At 41.5% G+C, this 21,627-nt stretch overlaps 2 protein-coding genes across 3 annotated transcripts in view; both read left to right on the top strand.

The window, feature by feature from the left end:
• The window catches only part of LOC138796053 (cysteine-rich venom protein-like), a 427,653-nt gene that overhangs the window by 387,423 nt on the left and 18,603 nt on the right, over positions 1–21,627 (top strand). Inside the window, exon 1 of one of the 2 annotated variants that reach the window (XM_069975947.1) lies at positions 909–928. The exons of the other annotated variant lie outside the window; for it this stretch is intronic. The gene's annotated coding sequence lies outside the window, so the exon portion shown is untranslated. Of the gene's footprint in view, positions 1–908; positions 929–21,627 lie in introns of those variants that run through there. 2 annotated transcript variants of the gene reach the window in all.
• LOC138795293 (cysteine-rich venom protein latisemin-like) lies at positions 75–18,962 on the top strand. Its single transcript, XM_069974283.1, has 7 exons — positions 75–107; positions 1,596–1,661; positions 2,781–2,900; positions 8,557–8,647; positions 10,270–10,430; positions 10,857–10,917; positions 18,841–18,962. The coding sequence occupies exons 1-7, from the start codon at positions 75–77 to the stop codon at positions 18,960–18,962; spliced, it is 654 nt and encodes a 217-aa protein (XP_069830384.1).

Below are 21,627 nucleotides of genomic sequence, written 5' to 3'. Positions count from 1 at the left end.
TCACAGACTGAGATGGGAAAGCACCACAGTCATTGATTTGCTGAGCGGGATGGAGGTGGCTGGAGATACTCTAGATGCAGACTAAGATCCCAGCGGAGCGCAAACAGGTGAGCATACCATTTTTAGATGTCTTTTCGAACTCATTCTCAACTTTGTAAAATGTTCAGTTTGACACAGAAACAAACTTTTTGCACAGTTCAGAACAAATCTGGGCTCAAAAGAGTCAGTTTGCTCATCTCTAACCATGACCTAGGCTTTTTACTGGGTGTAGAATCCCAACACAGAGCTGTTACTCCCTACAATATCTGCACCATTATCCCTCCCTGACGCTTGGTCACCCCAGTTAGTGAGGATACAAGCAGTTCATATGGCTGCAGAATTATTACAGGTTGTACACTTTTCTGAAGAGATGGGATATCAGGCTGCTTTCAAATGCTCCTAAAGCGGAGAAGAGTTGGGAACACAAGTTGCAGAGTGCGGGGGATGCACAGGAGAAATGTGGGGACAAATGGGGAGGAGAGCGTAGAAGGAGGTTGAGGACATCTTATGTCATTGTTAGCAATATCAACTGGATTAACCAGGCACTGGGTGATAGCGACATAAGTGTTGCTCAGGGCCAAGTCATGTGTCCTCATCAGATGAACATCACCTGTTCTATCAGTAATTCTGTTGACAGATGCTTCTCTTTGCCTTGAATATTTAGTGTAAAGACAATCAAGAACTTAACTTTTTCATTACTGATCTTAATCAAACCCCATAGGCATTTTGCACAACACATGAAGCCTCGGCATTATTGGCTTATGGCCTCTAAAAACCCAACTTCCATTAGTGGCCGTCACCAGAAGAGACAACAAGAGAGATTTTATTCTTACCTATAAAGAGATTGAGCTACGGCACAGAACTATCTCCGATTAAAACCAGGCTAAAGGTACTGTGTGTATACAACCTTATATATACATTGTTATATTATCGTAATATCGTGTGTGTGAATATGGGAATAATCGTCATCAAAATAGAAGTTATTGTTTGTGTTAGCTCCCCCCCCCTTTAATTATATAGGGGTCCAACCGCCTATGAGACAGTCATCAAGGGAACTCTTGAAGGCAGGTTGGGGGGAAGCCATGTAAGAGCATGTCTTAAAGGGGTGTTCCCATCTGAACTAATATAGTTATACTTGTAGGAATCATCAAAGTAAATATTTTTTCAAATACATTCATTAAGCAAACTAGCCTCCTTCTCCTTATATGCTGCTCTTTACTTTCATTTGTTGGCAAATCATTGTCTGGACAGGCTGTCCGGGTATGATGGGAATTGTAATTTTGCAACAGCTGGAGGGCCGAAGGTTCCCTATCCCTCGTCTAGATTACTGACCACCACTAAGGCACTCTAAAGCAGTGGTCTGGTTGGTGTATACTGTATATAGCTATAGTAGAACTATATTACTTATGATGGGGATACCCTAGTAAGTGTCTTCTAATTTAGCATTGCTATAGCTATATGTATTGTATGATATATGTTTATGAAATATGTATAATATATAAATGAATATATAATTAAATCAGTTCTATTGTCAAAATTTCTGTTGTGAAAAATAGGAACAAAACAAGATGTGGACTTCCATACTGTGCTTATCATCCCTGGTTGTGTACATTGATGCACAGGTAAGTCCATAGATGTCACTCTGCTAGTGAATCCACTATGGAAATATTCATCATGTATATTATACCCAAGATTATCCCTATCCACAGAATAGAGGACCCCAATGTGTACATATAGCGTTAGCCATGGATGTCCTTGGTATTACAGCCAATAGCAGTACTAGGGTGACAGGATTCAGACCACAAATCATAGAAAAGACCATTAAAGGGTTATCCAGGATAAGACAAACATAACTGATCAACAAACAGCGCCACACCTGTCCTCAGGTTGTGTGTGGTATTACAACTCGGCTCCATTCACTGCGATATACTGTAACTGAACTGCAATACCACCTATAAAGAGTGGTGCTGTTTTTAAAGGAAAGCAAAGGAAATGTTTTTCTAGTCCTGGATAACCTCTTTAATTTTGCTGATTTACCGAACCCCTTTAAGGAATCCATGTATGTCTGATGTGGCCTAGTAAATGTTGAAGAGAGTATACAAAAATAATTGGGCAAACATTATATACCCTTAAAAATATACCTTGATCTTTTTCCACTATTGCCTATTACCGATCAATTAAAACAGCACTGTCTTTTGTATTAACTTTTGTCATGTGCCATGCTCCCAGACGCACTTCCTGTAGTGTTCACTTGTTGGGGTTTACGGTATAAGGCTATGTTCCCACATCGTAAGAGACCAGCCGTTCCTCTGAAAAGATCATCCCGGCCGGTACGAATGATCTTCCGGGCCGCAGAGCTCTGATGCGGGCGCCTCCATGCGCGCCTGCATCAGAACTCCCCACAGCACACTGTGTGAACCGACAGGGTCTATTGTGTGAACCGACAGGGTCTTCAGCGGCCGCTATTTACTGAATAACGGCCGCAGAAAACTGACATGTCAATTGTTTGCAGCGCCGCTAGGGATCCCGGCCAGAGCGTATACTATGTGTATACGCTCTGTCCGGGATCCCATAGGAAGCAATGTAACATTTATTTTCGTATAAAGCACGTCCGTTGTACAACGGCTGTGGTTTTACGAAAGTATATGTTGTGTGAACATAGCCTAAAACTACAGGAAAAAGGAGCACAGAGTATATAGTAGGGAGATCCCTGTAGTAACTGTGTATTGGGCCTCTTGCAGACTGCCGAACAACTTGCTGCAATAGACACTAATGTTGCCGCCGTGCAACAAGAAATTCTAGAGGCAATGGACGAATGCCGAATGACTGTTAAACCATCGGCCAGAAACATGTTGAAAATGGTAATGTCCTGTAATGTTTGGGGGCAAGTTTGAGCTTTGATGTTTCTGTTGGGGTCTTCTTAGCTATAAAAAGAGAGAAAACTAAGGGGATACCCTGAGCACGCTATGGAATCCGGGTGGATAACTCGCCGTGGATTCCACCGCTCGCGCCCATCTCTCGCCCGTTCCATAGACTCCATTCTATGCACAGGCAGATTCAACCTGTGCATAGAATGAAGTCTATGGCATGGGCCCGAACGGGGCGTGGCGTGGTATGCACCCAGATTCCATAGTGTGTACATACCCTAATGATCAACTGCAAGTAAATGAAAAAAAGCTATAGTTTTTGAGTTTGGGGGGAAAAAAGGGGTAAAATTTAAATCAAATTAAAGCATTAATAAATAAACAAAGACATATCAAAAGTTTTGATTAGTTGGGATCTTGGTGCAGAGACCCCACTGATTACTCCACAGACCGAGAGATGAACACAGCTGTTGATTTTACCTTCTGGCTTGCTGCTCAATCCAATTTGTTTCTGGAAAAAAGCTCCACTATATGAAGTGACCCCGACTCCTGCAACAAGTTGGATCAAGGAGAGAGATGAGGAGTGAAGCAAATAGCTACACAGTTCTCCCAGCTATATCTAGCGATCAGTGGGGGTCACAGCACAGAGACCCCAGCTAATCAAAACCTTTCATATCTGTATGACGTCCAATTTTTTCCCCTAAGTGACGGTAAAGCTTTAAGAACTCATCCACAAGTTGTTGAATACTAGAGATGACCGAGTAGTGAAATATTCAAATTTTAAAACATTGAGTTGAGTAGACTTCGATACTTGTTTATTAGATTGAATATCAAATCCCATTAAAGTCTATGGAAGAAAAATGCTTGTTTATTGGAAATCAAAATTCGACCACTTGGAGGTCACCAAGTCCACAATGACACCTCTGTAAATGATGCCAACACCTCTGGAATGACACTGTGACATCAGGGGGAGCATGCCTGGCTACATCTAACATGCCAAAGTCGCAGCATTACGCCACTATCAGAGCCTGTCAACTATACACTCCAAATACATTATAACCTCTATGTAAAGTTGAAAACATACAAGGAAACCTTCTTTCCTCTGCAGAAAGATAAATTTTAAGCAAAAGAAATATTTTCATGGACCCCTTTAAATCACGTTGCCTATAACAACTACAGATGGCATAGGCAAGGGGGAAATCAAACAACCCCCCTCCAACTGTCATTGTGTCTTTGTGTGATGTGGTCAGACATGTTCTACTCTAATGTAAAAACTGAAATTGAGGTCCATCAATGAGGTGAGCCCCCCCCCCCCCCCAAATACTGGGAGTTACAGGAGAACTGATAACAATACAATCTTTTTAATAGACCCTGGAGTTTGAATGTTCACACTTTAAATCCTTTAAAGAGTATCTAAGAGAAGACAAATTTACATTGAATTTGATGGTAAAGCCACCCACTACTACCACCCCTTCCAACCTGATTGATCCTGCCTGCTAAACAGTGACTTCTTTCACCTAAGAACATATAGAAAGAAAATTAGTTGGCCCTTGAAGTGAGTCCTCCAAAAATTGATTTGTGGTTCTTGAGGTGAGCCCTCCAACATTCCCATTCGATTTGACTTAATGAAAAAAAAAGCTAAATTAAAGATTTAATTGAATTTGAGTTAATTTGAAATCGGAGATTGAAAAAAAAAAGCTGATAAAGTGGCCTCTACCAACCTGCCGGCTTCTGCCTTTGAAACAGAAATACAAAATGAAAGGAAGGTGGAGGACACCCCCAACAAGTTTTTATCCAGAAATAAAATGGTTCGAAATGGACAACACAAGGATCCTACTAAAATAGCAAGATTCTGATAGAAAGTTGAAATGCCAAGTTTTTGCCCTAACAAGGGCTTTTGGGTGTCTCTCCTGCCTAAAATCACCTAATAACTAACTCACTCTGCTACACATTGTCTCCCTCTCTAGCTCTAAGTAGTATCTGATAACGAATCTCAAATCCACTATTCTATGCATGGCCCTTGAGAAGAGGCCTCTAAAAATTTGCTTGAGGCATTTGAGGTGAGCCCTCCAAAAATTAGCTTGAGGCACTTAAGGTGAGCCTTTTAAAAGCAGAGTTAGAGGTGTGAGGATTAGTTCAAATGGCAATAGAAAAGTATCTCTCCATATGCAGTTTAGACAAATATTTTTTTTAAAGTGTCAATAACCTAGAGCTACCGAGAAAAGCTACCGTTTCACTTCACCAAGACCAGGTGACTCGGTGACATGTACAGATGTAGCCAGGGTTAACATGATTCCTGACTCAACAATTGTGTCGGGGAGCTATGCTAAGTCAATTAGAGTGTTGAGTTCAATGCGTCATTGTGATCAAGTTAACCCTGACTACATCTGTATCTGTCATATACTATGAAACCTTGTACCATCTAACAAGGTCCTTGAATTGAGCCTTTTAAAAGCGGAGTTGAGGACCTTGAGGTAAGCCCTCCTAAAATTAGCCTCAGGCCCTTGAGGTAAGCCCTCCAAAAATTACTTTTGAAGCCCTAGAGGTGAGCCTTTTAGAAGCAGAGTATGAGGCATGTGGTAAGCCCTCCAAAAATTACCTTGAGACCCTTGAGATGGCCATCTAAAAAATTATATGGAGGCCCTTGAAAGAGCCCCAGAAAAAATTATGAGCATTGCCCTAGAAAAAAATTATATGGAGGCCCTTGAAAGGGTCCCTGAAAAAATTATGAGCATTGCCCTAGAAAAAATTATATGGAAGCCCTTGAAAAAGCCCCCCCAAAAAATTATGAACATGGCCCTTCAGGTGAGCTTCAATGATGTGTGTTGTTTTTGTTTTTTTTAACGGTCTATTTCTACGGTGGTTGAGGAGGAGGAAATGAGCTGGACCAGACACATGGCACTTCACTTTTGGCTGCTTTACAGCAGTAGCGAAGCAAAGTCTGAATCAATCCAGTGGCTGTTCATTTTGATGAGCGTCAGCCACTCAGCACTGTCAGCTGCGCTTATCTGTGATGATGTCCCTGGCTGCGCTGAACACTAGTGATGAGCGAATAGTGAGATATTCGAATATTCGATCCCATTAAAGTCTATAGGAACAAGTATTTGTTTATTGAAAAACATCTATTCGACCACTTGGAGGTCACCAAGTCCACAATGAAACCTCAGGAAATGATGCCAACACCACTGGAATGCAACTGGGACAGCAGGGGAAGCATCTAACACCCCAAAATTGCAGGTAATAAAGTCACAAGTCAATGTTATACAGGTGAATTACCTGGTTATTAAAGGATGTATGAATATTTTATAGGTAAAGCTGGGTGGCTGTATTATGTAGCACGTAGCACTTGGTAAACAGAGTGCCTTTTAGTAGCACAGCATCCTGCTTGTACCACCCTGTGTATTTATGTAAGACGTAGCAGCACGTAGCACTGGATGAACACACGTACTAAATTTATTTTAGATCTATCACGTATCTGCAGCACAAAGCACTTGGTGAGCAGAGTGCTTGCACTACCCTTTGTATTTATGTATGACGTAGCAGCACGTAGCACTGGATGAACACACATACTACTCTTTTTTTTTTAGATCTAGCAATCTAGCACGTATCAGCAGCACAAAGCACTTGGTGAGCAGAGTGCTTGCACTTTCTATTTATGTATGACGTAGCAGCACGTAGCACTGGATGAACACACGTATATATGTTATTGGGTCATGTGACTATACCATCCAATCATTGTTATTCTCTTTTCTCACGATGCTACGTACACCAAGGGGCTGTGGCAGCCTCCCTCCATGTTGATTGGCTAAAAAAACAGGGAAGAAGGGGGATTAGAACGATCATCGAATATTTATCGAATATTCGGCAAACTATTCGATAATATTCAATGCGATCGAATACCTTACTATTCGATTGAATATCTATTCGATCGAACAGTATTCGCTCATCACTACTGAACACCATGTCTGACAGAATGCTGGGGGCAGGGCAGGCTAACACCTCCAAGGCCTACAGGGACAGTTCTAGCCATTTATCCAGTTTGGAGACCCAGTAAGTGTAGGGCGCCGAGGGATAGGGAGGACAGGGCTGCGGTCAGCCAGGTACTCCCGCAACATCTGCCACTGCTTGTCCCTCCTGTTCTCTACAGGCCCTGCAGTGATGGAAGTTTCACAAGATTGGTGAAATTGGGCAGGTTTAGAGGAAGGAGTGGACTGGGTAGATGACTGGGTGCTAGACAAGTGAGTGGAAGCATTATCGGCTATTCACTTTACATCCTGTTCCTGCTGCTCGGGCCTCAGCAGCGGTGTACCCTGGACCCTGCCTAATTGTTCAATGTACCCAGGAATGCTGGATGACCGTAATGCTGGCTGCCCCTCTCCAGCATGGATTTCATCTCCATTGTCTGGACCGTGGCTTGTGCTCCCGCTGGCATTTTTGCACCTCCATCCTCATCCCCATCCCTTTGAGCTAGCCTGTTGCAATTACAACAGATAAACCCATATAGCATAAAGAACCCCTGAGGCTGCTATAAATAACTGCTCATTGTATGTCAGGAATGTGCCTTTGCGCTCCTCAGTTCGGGATGTGCAGCGCAGAAGGCACTGAACTAGGGATGGTCCGGACGAAGTTCGTACGAACCCGAACCATCCGCAATGATTACTGCTGTCTGCCCGCTCTGTGCAGCGGGCGGATCCAGCGGGAGGAACGCCTGGAAAACTGGGATACAGCCATAGCCATAGGCTGTATCCCAGTTTTCCAGGCGGTCCTCCCACTGTATCCGCCCTCTGCACAGAGCGGGCAGACAGCGGTAATCCGATCTTGAGCGTTCGGGTTCAGCCGAACCCGAACCTCGGCGGGTTCGGACCATCCCTACACTGCACCTGGTGTGAACAGGGCTCTGTTTTTATCCGTTCAGCCCCAAGTCTGTTTTTATCCGTTCAGCAGCAAGTCGCTGGCTATTAGTGTATACTAATCTTAGCATCCCTTCTATTTCCAGTGTATGTGCTCTGACCTTTGCCTTTCTTTTCTCCAGTCTAGTCTGCCCGGCTTGACCTTGGCTTATTGTGTTTTTTCATCTGCTTCCTTTTTGTGTTTCACCTTAGCAGTAAAGGGACTGTCACCGTGGTTGCCCACTGTCGCCTAGGGCTGTCTAGAGGCAAGTGGTAGGAACAGAGGGTGGGTCCAGCTTAGGGCTTACGGTCTATGTCCTGTCTCCTACTTTGTTGTGCCCATCCCTGACATTGTATGGCAGAATATGGCAAAGAAAGAGGAAAGGACAGGAAGGATACATACGTGCAAGCTGTTGTTTGTTATTCAAGTGCTAATGTATAATAGGTCTGTAAAAACAATTTTTTCTTTTTCTTTCACAGATTTGATCATAAAATCATAAGTGCCCCCCCCAGTAATCCATAATATTTTATTTATTTATGCAGTATTTGACAGCAGCCAAAACAGTTTGCTGACATTAGACAGTATAGTCAGTGATGTGAAGGAGTTGCACAGACTCTATAACATGATTTTTTTTATGGAGATCATTAAGATTGTTAAGATTTGTTGCATTTAGAAAATAAATTATCAATGGAAATCTCTGTGCTGAGGTGTTCATAGCCTCAATAATTAATGCAATTTTTTAAATGCTTTTATTATTTAATAGAAATGGAGTCCAGACGCTGCACAAACTGCTGAAAGGTATGCCAAACAATGCCAATTTAAGCATAGCAAAGAAATTCAAAGAACAATACCAGGTAACTAAAATTGAAGTAAGGCATTATATTTTTTGCTTTATGTATAGATTTATATATTTTGTATTGTGATACTGAGATACTGTGACACATACAATAACCTTTTGCAGATCCATAGGTCCTAGAATTAGAAATCTATACAAAATCCAAAAGAAAAAAAGTTAGAATTCAGATCCTCATGGAGCACAAAGTGACTGCACTTTAACCATCTATGGGATCTGTATGGAGACTATAAGTCACCTTAAGGAGCTACATCATCATACAACCTAAAAAATTGCAAGAACCTGGGGATGTCAGACAGATTCATAGTCCTCAGCCTCATATTCACACCCCCTGAGCCTGATTTATGTTCCCCAAGCTTTATATTTCTACCCCCTGGGGCTGATTCACATCTCCTCAGCTTTATAATAACACTTCTTGAGTCTGCTTCATACCTCCCATCGCCATATTTATACCGAGCCTAATCCACACAGCCTTAACCTAATATTCACATCCATTGATTCTCATACCCCTATTAGCCTCATATTTATACTCCTCTGTGCATGATCTACAACCCCTCAGCCTCATAGTGACACCCCTAACTCTGATTAACAGCCCTTCAGTCTCATATTGACACCTTTTGAACATGATTTATTCCACCACAGCCTCATGTTCAACCCCCTAGAAACTGATTCACCCCCTAAGTCTCATATTGACACCTCTTATGCTTGTTTCATACCCTCTCAGCCCCATAATGAAACCCCTAAGCTTTATTCACACACCCCTAATATTCATATTTCCTCTGAGCTTGCGTTCTATATTTTGGGAAGAGTAAGTAAAACTTAAAGGAGAATTCAGGTGAAATTTTTTTATTAAAGTATTGTGTTGCCCCCCAAAAGTTATACAAATCACCAATATACACTTATTATGGGAAGTGCTTATAAAATGCTTCTTTCCCTGCACTTACTACTGCATCAAGGCTTCACTTCCTGGATAAAATGGTGATGTCATGAATCGACTCCCAGAGCTGTGCGAGCTGTGGCTGATGAAGAGGATGACACAGGGCACTGAAGAGACACTGAGCATCCCCCTGCCATCATCCTCTCCAGCAGCCACAGCCCACACAGCTCTGGGAGTTGGGTCGTTACATCACCATGTTATCCAGGAAGTGACATCACCATGTTATCCAGGAAGTGACATCACCATGTTATCCAGGAATTGAAGCCTTGATGCAGTAGTAAGTGCAGGAAAAAAGGCACTTTATAAGCATTTTCCGTAAGTGTATATTGGTAATTTGTATAACTTTTGGGGGGCAATACAATTCTTTAATACAATTTTTTGCCGGACTTCTCCTTTAACTTTCTTGAGGTTTGAACATAAAGCTTTGGGGGGATGAATCAGGCTCAAGAGGTGCCAATGGGGGGTGTTAATATGGTGCCATATATAATAGCAGTTTGTTATAACATAAAATGACGGAACTACTCCTTTAAAAATGTTTTAAAATCTAATTATTATCAGGGGGAAAAAAATGAAGTCAAATCAGTACCCTCCCCACCACCACCATTTCCCCTACAACTACCACCACCACTACCACCACCACCACATCTTCAGTTAAGAAAATGTTTGATTTGCACTTTATTTTCTAGGTTTTACATGTGGTGAAATTCTCTACATGGGTTCCCATTTTGTCAGCTGGACAAAAGTAATAAAATCATTTTGTAATGAACAAAAGGATTTTGAATATGAAAAAGGAAAGACAAGTCCCCAAGCTATTACTGAAGACTTTACTCAGGTAGCCATTGTTCAAGTAATTTAGCAAATATATAAAGAACATGCTTGTATTATCCTATGCAGTTTTTAACATGGTAAAACGGGCAATGGGACCAAGTAAGGCCAGGCCCCTTCTTTTTTAGGACCCCATAACAACTGCCTCATCTGCCTGTATGTCTTTTATGCCCTTGGCTCTGTTTCTTTATGCGATCATTGTCCCCCACCAGGTAACCTAACCTCATACTGCCCCTAAGCCTACTATCTTTATACTCCCATGGCTAGTGTTGAGAGGTCTTGCAGAACTGTTCAGCTTCGGCAACATTCTCCAAACCAAAATGATCGCAATTTGACTCCTGGCAGCTGGAGAAGTTGTATGCCGATCTCAAAACATCACCTAAACAATAAAGAATAAACTTAATCGGTATCTATATCATAGAAATGAATTTCTGTTTGTCCTCTATAGACTTCAGAATGCCTGAACCGTTTGACCCCAAATTTGGAACACCTAAACATTGAGTGCCCAGGTTAGAGCAAAGGTCCCGTCTTTGCCTGATGTACAGTAGGGGAGGGGGATGGGGAAGAGCGCCCCATAGACATGACTGGGAGAATCTCCACACTGCACACACAGGTGACATCACTAGTGCTGCATCTCCCCAGCAATAATGGCAGTTGGAAGCTTTAAGCCCCTATTACATGGGGCGACAGAGCGATCGTTTGCTCCTCATTCCCTGCTCGCTGCCGCTATTACATGTGGCAGCAGCAAGCGGGTGAGAGCCAGGGGGGCGCGGAGAGGTGTGTGTGTGTGTGTGTGGGGGGGGGGGGGCTGCCAGGGTAATCGCTTGATCGTCCGGGCAGCCCATAGCATATAGCACCAGTCTGCTGCCGCCGCTCCTGTTCCATGGAGGGACGGCAGCAGGTCGCTGCTATATGAATTATTTGTCTTTCAACATATTGAAAGACAAACGACTACAACAATCAGCCGACACCGTTTAAGAGTGATATGGATTACAAGCACAGTCCCGGAACAAATTTTTTGCCCGTAATCCAAGACACCACTGTATAGTGTAAATGTTATGCAGCAGATTATATGTGAATTCTATGTTGTGGTTGATTATTTGTATACGTTGATCTAGGCCCAATGCACACTTCTTTTTTGGAAATCAGGATAGATCTCCTGACCCATAAGGTTCATTTGTGCATGGATCCCCCTCTGAATTTTTCCTGAAGGGTGTCCATGCTGGAAAATAAGTCTGGACCTTATAGGACATGTCCAACTAATAGCCATAAAACTTCTAATAGGAAGCACAATACCTGATGATCGTCGGGTGCTTTGCATTGGCCATTGCCGTAAGCACTATATATTATCCAGTAAAGAAAGAAGATGGCAGCGTTTACCACTTCCTTGTTATGTCTAAATTGTAAATGCCACCTTAAAAAATTAGCAAAGAGTGAGCAGAAAGTTGTACAGGTACCACAAAAAACTACAGCTATCCCAAAAAAAGAATAAGCCCTCAAAAAGCTTCATAGGCGAAAAAATAAAAGAAGAAATGGGAGTGGAGCTAAGAAACCACAAAAACTAAGTGGGGAGACTAACGGGTTATAATGCCTTCTGCATTATAAAGGTAGAATAAAAAACCAAGATGTTGCCCTCTTAACCAAACATAATAATCTGTAACTAGACGCTCCATTTTTCTTAGTATAACATGTTTCAGGGAAACCCTCACATCCTTATGAGATACAAGACAAATGCCAAATTCCCATCTGAGACCCTCATGGCGTATTGACAATATAGTTCATACATGTCTGATAGGCAGGGGTCCTACTTAATAGGAGAGTGAGGCTCTTCTTTTACAGGAATAGATTGGGTACATATGCATTGTTGTTATCTCTGTTTCAGGTTATAGGGGTTGTTCACTACAAGGCTCAACACCAATGCAACCACCTTGTCTCCTCTCTGGGGTGTCAGACACTCACACATTTATGGTGTATTCCAAACCCCTTTAAGGGATCAGTCTCAGAAGTAGGATCTGCTGCCTTAGCCAATCACTGTATGCCATCTTGGCCAGTGATTGGCTGAACTATCAGGACTTTCTCCAAGCTCCAAGCTGTAAAAACCCTTTAACATAATCCTTTTCAGAGGGCAAAAATCTAAATGAACACATGCATGGAGCCTAGACTAATATAATGTCCACAGCAGATGTAGAAATGACAGTATCCATACTTTATATCCAAATAAATTCTCTGACTCGGCTTCAATGAGCTAATGAAATGTTACTGCTCTATTTCAGCTAGTCTGGTTTAACTCCTTCCTGGTTGGATGTTCTGCCGCTTACTGTGCCACCGGAGAGTACAGATGGTTCTTTGTGTGTCATCAATGCCCAATGTAGGTAAAAGAAAAACATCAAGTACTAAATCTTTTTGCAGGTGTCCCCCCCCCCCCCCATTTTAAACTTTAAAGCGACTCTGTACCCACAAGCTGCTTTTATTTCAAGATCTGTCCTGTGGTCCATTTGGCAGGTAATGCAGTTATTATCCTAAAAAAATACTTTTGAACTTAAAGCCCCGTGCCAAACAACCGTATCTGTGCCCTAACTTTGCACCACCCCTCCGTCCCTCCTCCCCACCCTCTTCATCATTAGGAATGCCATTGAAACATTTTTTTCCCTTAACGATCCAGCCCATGTGCCGGGCTGCCACAGGTGAGGAATAGGAGGCAATCTGCCTGGAGAATTACTAATGATGAGGAGGGTGGGGAGGAGGGACAGAGAGCAAAGTTAGTTGTGCAAAGTTAGGGCAAGATACTCCCGTTTGGCACGGGGCTTCAAGTTTAAAAGTATTTTTTTAGGACAATAGCTGCATCACCTGCCAAACAGACCGCAGGAGAGATCTTGGATTAAAAGCAGCTATCGTAATGTACAAGCGGTTTGGGGGGGGGGGCAGATTGTGGGTACAGAGTCGCTTTAACCCCGTTAGGACAGAGCTAATTTCGATTTTTGCGTTTTCGTTTTTTTCTCCATGTGCTTAAAAGGCCATAGCAATTGCATCTTTCCACCTAGAGACCCACATGAGCCCTTATTTTTTGCGCCACTAATTGTACTTTGCAATGACAGGCTGAATTTTTTCATAAAGTACACTGCAAAACCAGAAAAAAAATAAATGTGTGGTGAAATAAAAAAAAAAAAAAGCATTTTGTTTATTTGGGGGGTATTTGTTTTACACCAATTAACTCTGGGGTAAAACTTGTTATATATGTTCCTCAAGTCGTTGCGATTAAAATGATATGTAACATGTATAACTTTTTTTTTTATCTGATGGCCTGTAAAAAATTCAAACCATTGTTAACAAATATATGTTCCTTAAAATCGCTCTATTCCCAGGCTTATAGCGCTTTTATCCTTTGGTCTACGGGGCTGTGTGGTGTTAATTTTTTGCGCCATGATGTGTTCTTTCTATCGGTACCTTGACTGCCCATATGCGACTTTTGATCACTTTTTATTACAATTTTTCTGGATTTGATGCGACCAAAAATGCGTAATTTTGCACTTTAGGATTTTTTGCGCTTACACCGTTTACCGTACGAGATTGGGAATGTGATAAATTAATAGTATGGGCGATTACGCACGCGGTGATAGCAAACATGTTTATTTATTTATTTTTATTTATAACCTGGAAAAGGGGGGTGATTCAGACTTTTATTAGGGGAGGGGGCTTTTTATTGTGACAACACTTTTTTTTTTTTTACACTTATACTAGAAGCCTCCCCCCTCCGAGTGTATATACTTCTAGTATATACACTCTGATCTATCTCTCTCATTGAGATCTATGCTTCATACTTACACAGCATAGATCCATGAGATAGGCACTCGTTTGCTTTCGGCTGCTGCAGCTGAAAACAAACGAGTGCCGAGTCGGGATCAGCGCCATTTTAAGGAGACCCCGGCCGGCAGCAGATACGGAGATCGCTCCTCCGGGACAACGTCCTGGGGGAGGCGATCTCTGTCACTAGACACCAGGGAACGACTGCACACGGTAATCGGATGCAGGTGTCAACTTTGAGAGCTTCATCTGATTACCTGATTAGCGGGCATGGCGATCGGACCATGCCCACTAATAGCTGCGGTCCCGGGCTACATGCGGCACCCGGGATCGCGGCGGTTCTAAGCGCCCTTACCGACAGTAGGGCGTAAATATATGCCCTTTTTTGTTAAGGGTACGTTCACACGTACCGGATCCGCAGCGGATTTCACGCTGCAAGTTGGCAGCAGAATCCGCTGTGGATCCAGTACTGCGAATCCAAATGGGTCCCATACACGCAGCGGATCTGCTGCATGTATGGGATCCGGCCCCTTTAACCCCCGCACCGCCGGCCGAAAGCCCGCCCACAGCCCCGGCCCCATGTCCGCCCGCAGCCCCGGCCCCCCATCCACAGCCCCGAGCATACATTACCTGCTCAGCGGCTTGATTCAGGCTCCAGACTCCCCTCGCTCCTCTTCAGCCAATCAGTGCTGCCTTGCACTGATTGGCTAAAGAGGAGCAAGGGGAGCCGGGAGCGTCACACAGCCACGGTGCCAAGCTAGTAATGTATTCTCGGGGCCGGGGCTGTGGGCAGACGGGCGGAAAGGGGGCTGCGGGCGGGGGTTAAAGGGGCCGGGTCCCATACACACAGCGGATACGCTGCATGTATGGGACCCATTCAGATTCACAGTACTGGATCCACAGTGGATTTCGCTGCCAACTCGCAGCGTGAAAAGGAGTACTCCAGAGTTATTTTCTCTTTTAAAATCAACTGGTTACAGAAAGTTATACAGATTTGTAAACTATTTCTAGTTAAAAAAAATGAAAATCAAATCTTCCAGTACTTATCAGCTGCTAAAGCTTTAGCTGTCCAGGCATGATGGGAGTTGTAGTTTTGCAACAGCTAAAGGTTCCCTTCTCTGGTATGGATCTACATAACTTCATGTTTATGGCAAGGAATGGAGGTATATTCACTAATGGTCTTTCATCACCCCGTTTCAGCGGAAATATCGTCCCAGCTGTTAAACCGTACAATTCTGGAACTCCATGTGGTGACTGCCCCAACGATTGTAATGACGGCTTGTGCAGTAAGTATTCACATTTACACGTCCACGTATTTGTATGAATCTCTTGGTGCTCATTTTATTGCAATATCATTCTATAAGGTTCGTGTTATTTAAATGCCCCCCTTAAAAGTAATGAAATACTCCAGTGGTGTCCATAAGAGTTATATAAAAGGTAGAGATCAGATTCCGGGTTACCAGAGAAACGGTGTATACTGTATACTGCTATTTAACATATAACATTGGATTTGACAATATTCTAAGGGGTTGTCCAATGTTGTTCTTAGGATAGTTACTTATTATTCATAACTTATCTTCTTGAGGGGGTCATTTGAGAATTCTTAAAGGAATACTCCGGTGTTCCAGTACTTATCAGCTGCTGTATGCCCCTGAAGGAAGTTGTGTATTCTTTCCAGTCTGACACAGTGCTCTCTACTGCCATCTCTGTCCATGTCAGGAACTTTTTAAAGAAATAGCAAAGCCCCTTGGAAAACCTTTACGGCTCTAGACAGTTCCTGACATGGACAGAGGTGGCAGGAGAGAGCAGTGTGTCAAAAAGGAAATAATATACCACATCCTGCTGGACATACAGCAGCAGATAAGTACTGGAAGACTTTAAGTATAAATAATTTACAAATCTGTATAACTTTCTGACATTAATTGATATGAAAAAATAAAATAAAAATAATAATAATAATAATAATAATAATAATAATAATAATCACCACCATTATCATCACAGGAGTGCCCCTTTAACAAATAACCACTTCTAAAACATGTACTCGAAGCATTATATAGTTTTACATGTAAGATGTAAATCATTGCGTCAGCAGTGATGTGCATTATACAAAGAGAGAAAAGCTATCTAACAGAAAAATATGGAGGCTCTACCTAGATACAATTCTAAAGGGGGTGCCACTATGTGTCCAGAATAAATCAGTAATAGACCAAAGAAGAGAAAAGCTGGACAAACTATACAAGCGCACACCACAAGTATGGAAAAAATATCAAATTTTATTTATACAAACACCAAACACTATAATTAAAAACATTTAAAATGTTCCCATGAGGAACACAGAAATGATTCAGGTTGACCCACATACAATGTAAATAGCGGGTCTAAACCCTACAGGGGGTTAGATGCACATAATAATGCAACCATGACCGGAGCTACCAAACATATAGACCAATATTAAATAAAAGAGAAACCAACACATGTATAAATAAAAAAGTTGCAGGACAGGACCATGATGTTAAATGCTAAGATACTACCTGAAAGGCATGTGTTAAATGCAACGCAATAATAAATGGCATGAACAATGGTAGCAAGAAGGTCTATCGCCCAAATGGACCAAGATGGACCCCACTGACGCCTAAGGTGGCTCAGACGGTCATGGAATAATCACCCCTGACTGAAGACTCTAGTCTTCAGTCAGGGGTGATTATTCCATGACCGTCTGAGCCACCTTAGGCGTCAGTGGGGTCCATCTTGGTCCATTTGGGCGATAGACCTTCTTGCTACCATTGTTCATGCCATTTATTATTGCGTTGCATTTAACACATGCCTTTCAGGTAGTATCTTAGCATTTAACATCATGGTCCTGTCCTGCAACTTTTTTATTTATACATGTGTTGGTTTCTCTTTTATTTAATATTGGTCTATATGTTTGGTAGCTCCGGTCATGGTTGCATTATTATGTGCATCTAACCCCCTGTAGGGTTTAGACCCGCTATTTACATTGTATGTGGGTCAACCTGAATCATTTCTGTGTTCCTCATGGGAACATTTTAAATGTTTTTAATTATAGTGTTTGGTGTTTGTATAAATAAAATTTGATATTTTTTCCATACTTGTGGTGTGCGCTTGTATAGTTTGTCCAGCTTTTCTCTTCTTTGGTCTATAAGAGAGAAAAGCTAGACACTATATAATAAACCGCACATCACTATATACAAAAATTACAATCTTTATTAGCACATTATGCAAAACAGGACACCAAAACAAACAGCAATTAAAACCAATTAAAAAATATTAAGAAACTAAGTAAAAGGATCTGTTACTCCCTTACTTTACCAGGGAATCAAGCAATACTGTTATTGTTCCACATGATTAAATTACACATAATTTAAGCAACAAGATGGCTTCAATGTCAGACCAATACAATCTCCCAAAATACGAATAATGAATAGTCCAAATACAATAAATATAAAAAGTTCTATCATGCAAGTGCACAAAAAAATAAATAAAAATAATAATATCCTTATAAACATTAGGGGAGGAGATTTATCAAAGGGTGTAAAATTTAGACTGGTGTTAACTGCCCACAGCAACCAATCACAGCTCAGATTTCAGCTCTGGTGAAAGGAAAGAAGAGCTGTGATTGGTTGCTGTGGGCGGTTTGCACCAGTCTAAATTTTACACCCTTTGATAAATTTCCCCCTAAGTGTAAACATTCAGTAAAAAGAAGCCAAACCATATGCATCACAAAGGTCACTGATCATACTACAGTATATTCATGGGAACTGATGCCCTGGTGTGGACCCAACGCGTATCGTTACACACAGTGACTTCGTCTGGGGTTGAGCTTAGAATGAAACAATGTCCCTTTTATAGCAGAAATAAATTGCAAAAAGTAATACACATGAAATATAATTACCATACGTGGAGAGCACACCAGAGCGATAAACAACATGGCGTATCTATCTCATAATGTGCATGAGCAAGGAGGACATATCATGTGATCATGGGCGCCTGTGTTTCACCATGCGTTCCAAAAGCTTACGTCGGCATATCTACGTCAAAAGTAATAGGTTGCCTAATCTATTAATGTGGAATGGTTGCAATAATCATATAACACATAAATAACACACAAAAAAACAAATATGTTACAGACAAGTAAGTATTATTTTACAGCATGTACCAAGTATGTTTAGAAAGGGGTATACCCCTTTAAGCAATATAATGTACAGTATATGGCCATGTTCACATGGCGTAAGACACCGGACATTCTTTGACATAGAAGATCATCCCGGCCGGTACTACAGTACTTAAGGGAGGATCTTCACTTCTAATGAACTGGGATGCGGGCGCATCTGTGCGGGCCTGCATCACAATTCGCCGCTGCACACAATAGAGCGTGTGGCCGGAGCCACACGCTCCATTGTGTGAACTGACAGGTTCTCTGCGGTCGCTATTCAATAGCATACACTCCGACTGGGATTCCCTTAACTGCAGCACAATGTAAGTTCAGTAGTAATCTGAACTTACATTGTATGAACATGGCCTATTTCAGAGGAGAAATCCACATTGATAATGAGGAATCGACTTTGGAATTTATACAGTAACTAAAAGATTTTTCTTCTTTTTTTCAGCCAATTCCTGTAAATACAAAAATCTCATCTCCAACTGCCCAGCCTTTCAGGAGAGATGTGACAATGTGCAAATCCTAGCTTTCTGCGAAGGAATGTGCAAATGTCCAAATGCAATTGTGTAAAATCCCTCCAAGTAGTTTCAGTATGAAAGAAAAATAAAGAAGAAACATGAAAAAAACAATCTATTTACATACGTGTGTGTGTGTGTGTAAATTTAAGTTAACAAAAAACATGATTGAATTCTGTTTTACTGTTATGATTCAATGGTACATTGAGTTCTTAAAGGCTATGGACACTTTTGACCTGAACGCCAACTGACTAAATAGTCTTTATTAAAAATTTCCTACCATATTAGTGCTGCTTAGAGGATAAAAATACATCAGATAGACTTTCGCCCATCTTCATTGTAGAGATAGCAACATGGATGGAGGAAAGATGTACATGCCAGCTCAATGTGTGGACAGAGGGGAGAGTATACTTGGAGGGGAGCTCAAACAAGCTGAAAAAGTTAGTTTGCGGAGGGCAAAAAATCACATGGGTTGTGTAAAAGTGTAAAAAGAAAGCTGCTGCTGTGAAAAACCCATTCCCCTTACTGAAGTCTTTAACATGGAGCAGAGTATCTGATTTATCTTAGCTTTCTCTGCACAGTAGCAAAATGGTAGGGAATTTTTTTTAATGAAGACTATATAGAAAACTGCTTCATTATGCATTCAGCATACCGATCAAAAAAATTTAAAATCAGTGTGTGTAGACGTCCATAGACTTTAAAGGCAATCACTTTTAAAAAGTTCCTTCTGCCATTCCCATGTTCTTGAGAAGCCTTTAAATTAAAATAAACCTGATTTACAAACATTTTGGTTTTGCGTGTTCAATTTCCTAGTAATTTCCTAGTAATTGAGAGGTATAATAATGCATCATTCTCTACTGATCTGGATTATATATATATATATATATATATATATATATATATATATATATATTATTTTTATATATATATATATATATATATATATATATATATATATTTGAATGTTAATCACAAAACACCTATAGACATACTGTATATAATGATATATAGTACACAGGGGGAGCAGGACCCTGCTCTGTATAGGGTCGTGCGACAGTGCTTGGTCAAAGATGGGGATCGGGACCTGTGATCCTCTGATTGCTCATATAAAACATTGCATTACTACCACTCAAGTACAGTGTAATATACCTGGCTACATTATGCTTGGTACAGCTGTTTGGCAGTTCTCGGTGTACCAAACTAACTGATCTGTATTTAGGAAAACAAAGTATTGAAGATCCTATCAGCTATTACACCATACCACAAGGCATGTATTATGGTGGTCATAGATCCCATTCAAAATTGTTTTCCAGGCAAGTGACACTCAGTAGTGTTAAGCATACTTCCAGTAATAGGGAACCTGAGGCTTGGACACTATTTGTTTTAGTCTTCATAACTTAGTGCCACTAGTGCTCTGGTTGCCTGGAGAACTACAGGTCTCAGGTCTTCTGGCACAAAGAGCGTCAATAATTTAGGTTTAGGTTCGGCCTCATTTAAAATAAATTCACTCAACAATAATTAATAGCTGATTGGTGAGGTGCCAACACAAGGTGACAATGCCAATCAGCTGTTTGGCACAGCTACAATGCCCGGATACCCTCAGTGTGCAGAGCCGGAAGCCTTGGCATACATGCCCGACCATGCTCCATTCATTCCACACATTACTATGTCCAGCACTTACCAATATTTGGAAGCAAAAGAAGAAACTTGGGTCTGACATTAGATAAAGTAAAATTTTTGCAGCTTTATTTTTTTTCACCAACACCGTGCACACATAGCGATATCACACCCAACAAACGCCAACGTGTTTCGGATGCATTAAACGCCCTTTTTCATAGCCGAATAAGGAAGCTTAACTCATCCAAAACACATTGGCCTTAGTTGGGGGTGATATCACTATGTGTGCACAATGTTGGTGAAAAAGAGTAAAGCTGCAAAAATGTTACTTTATCTAATGCCAGACCCAAGTTTCTTCTTTTACTTTGACACGGATTGGAGTGGGAGCCCGAGAAAGATGTGAAGGTGGAGTGGTAAGCTGGCTGACAACTTTCTACTTGATAAATGTTTGGAAGCCTCATAAACCATGTCTGAGTCTGTCGGACCCTTGCCTTTGCCCATTTCCTGTTTCCAATCCATCAACACTAGTTTTATGTTATTGCTTTATAGTTTATATTATGCTTGACACACAAAATATAAATGGGTATTCCTAGCTGCAGAAGTTACGTCCTATCTGCAGTATGCTCAAGAAAGGGTATAACTAAGAGATTGTGGGGGTATCCCAACTGCTTGAGCCCCCATAGTGGTTGGAACCCAATGCAATCTTTTAGTTATGCCCTCTCCTGTGCATAGTGCATAGTGGGTATACCCCTTTAATGGAAATTTAAATAAAAATCTATAGAAAAAAACGAAGACGCCTTAATTTCAGCATTAATATGTATCATTAGCGGTTCGTACATGATAAGTCTGGCTAAAAAAGTGGCTAATATAAACCACGCCCCAGTCACGTCCCTCCGAGTGAAAATTTTGAAAGAAAAAAGTGCAGCCGGCGTAAATTGCTCAAAAATAGGCTTGATCAATGGTGCTAATTTTTTTTGCCAAAATAATGGCACAAAAAGAATGCTACATATGTCCCTAAGTGTTGTGGAACCAACTAAGACATAACAACAGTCATGTATGCTACACCATACATACCTGCTCCGACACGCTCCCGTCTGCTTCTT

The sequence above is a fragment of the Dendropsophus ebraccatus genome, chromosome 6, assembly GCF_027789765.1.
Source record: "Dendropsophus ebraccatus isolate aDenEbr1 chromosome 6, aDenEbr1.pat, whole genome shotgun sequence".
Taxonomy (NCBI): Eukaryota; Metazoa; Chordata; class Amphibia; order Anura; family Hylidae; genus Dendropsophus; species Dendropsophus ebraccatus.
Note: the sequence above shows the minus strand (reverse complement) of the source record. Positions and strands in the feature narration are given on the sequence as shown.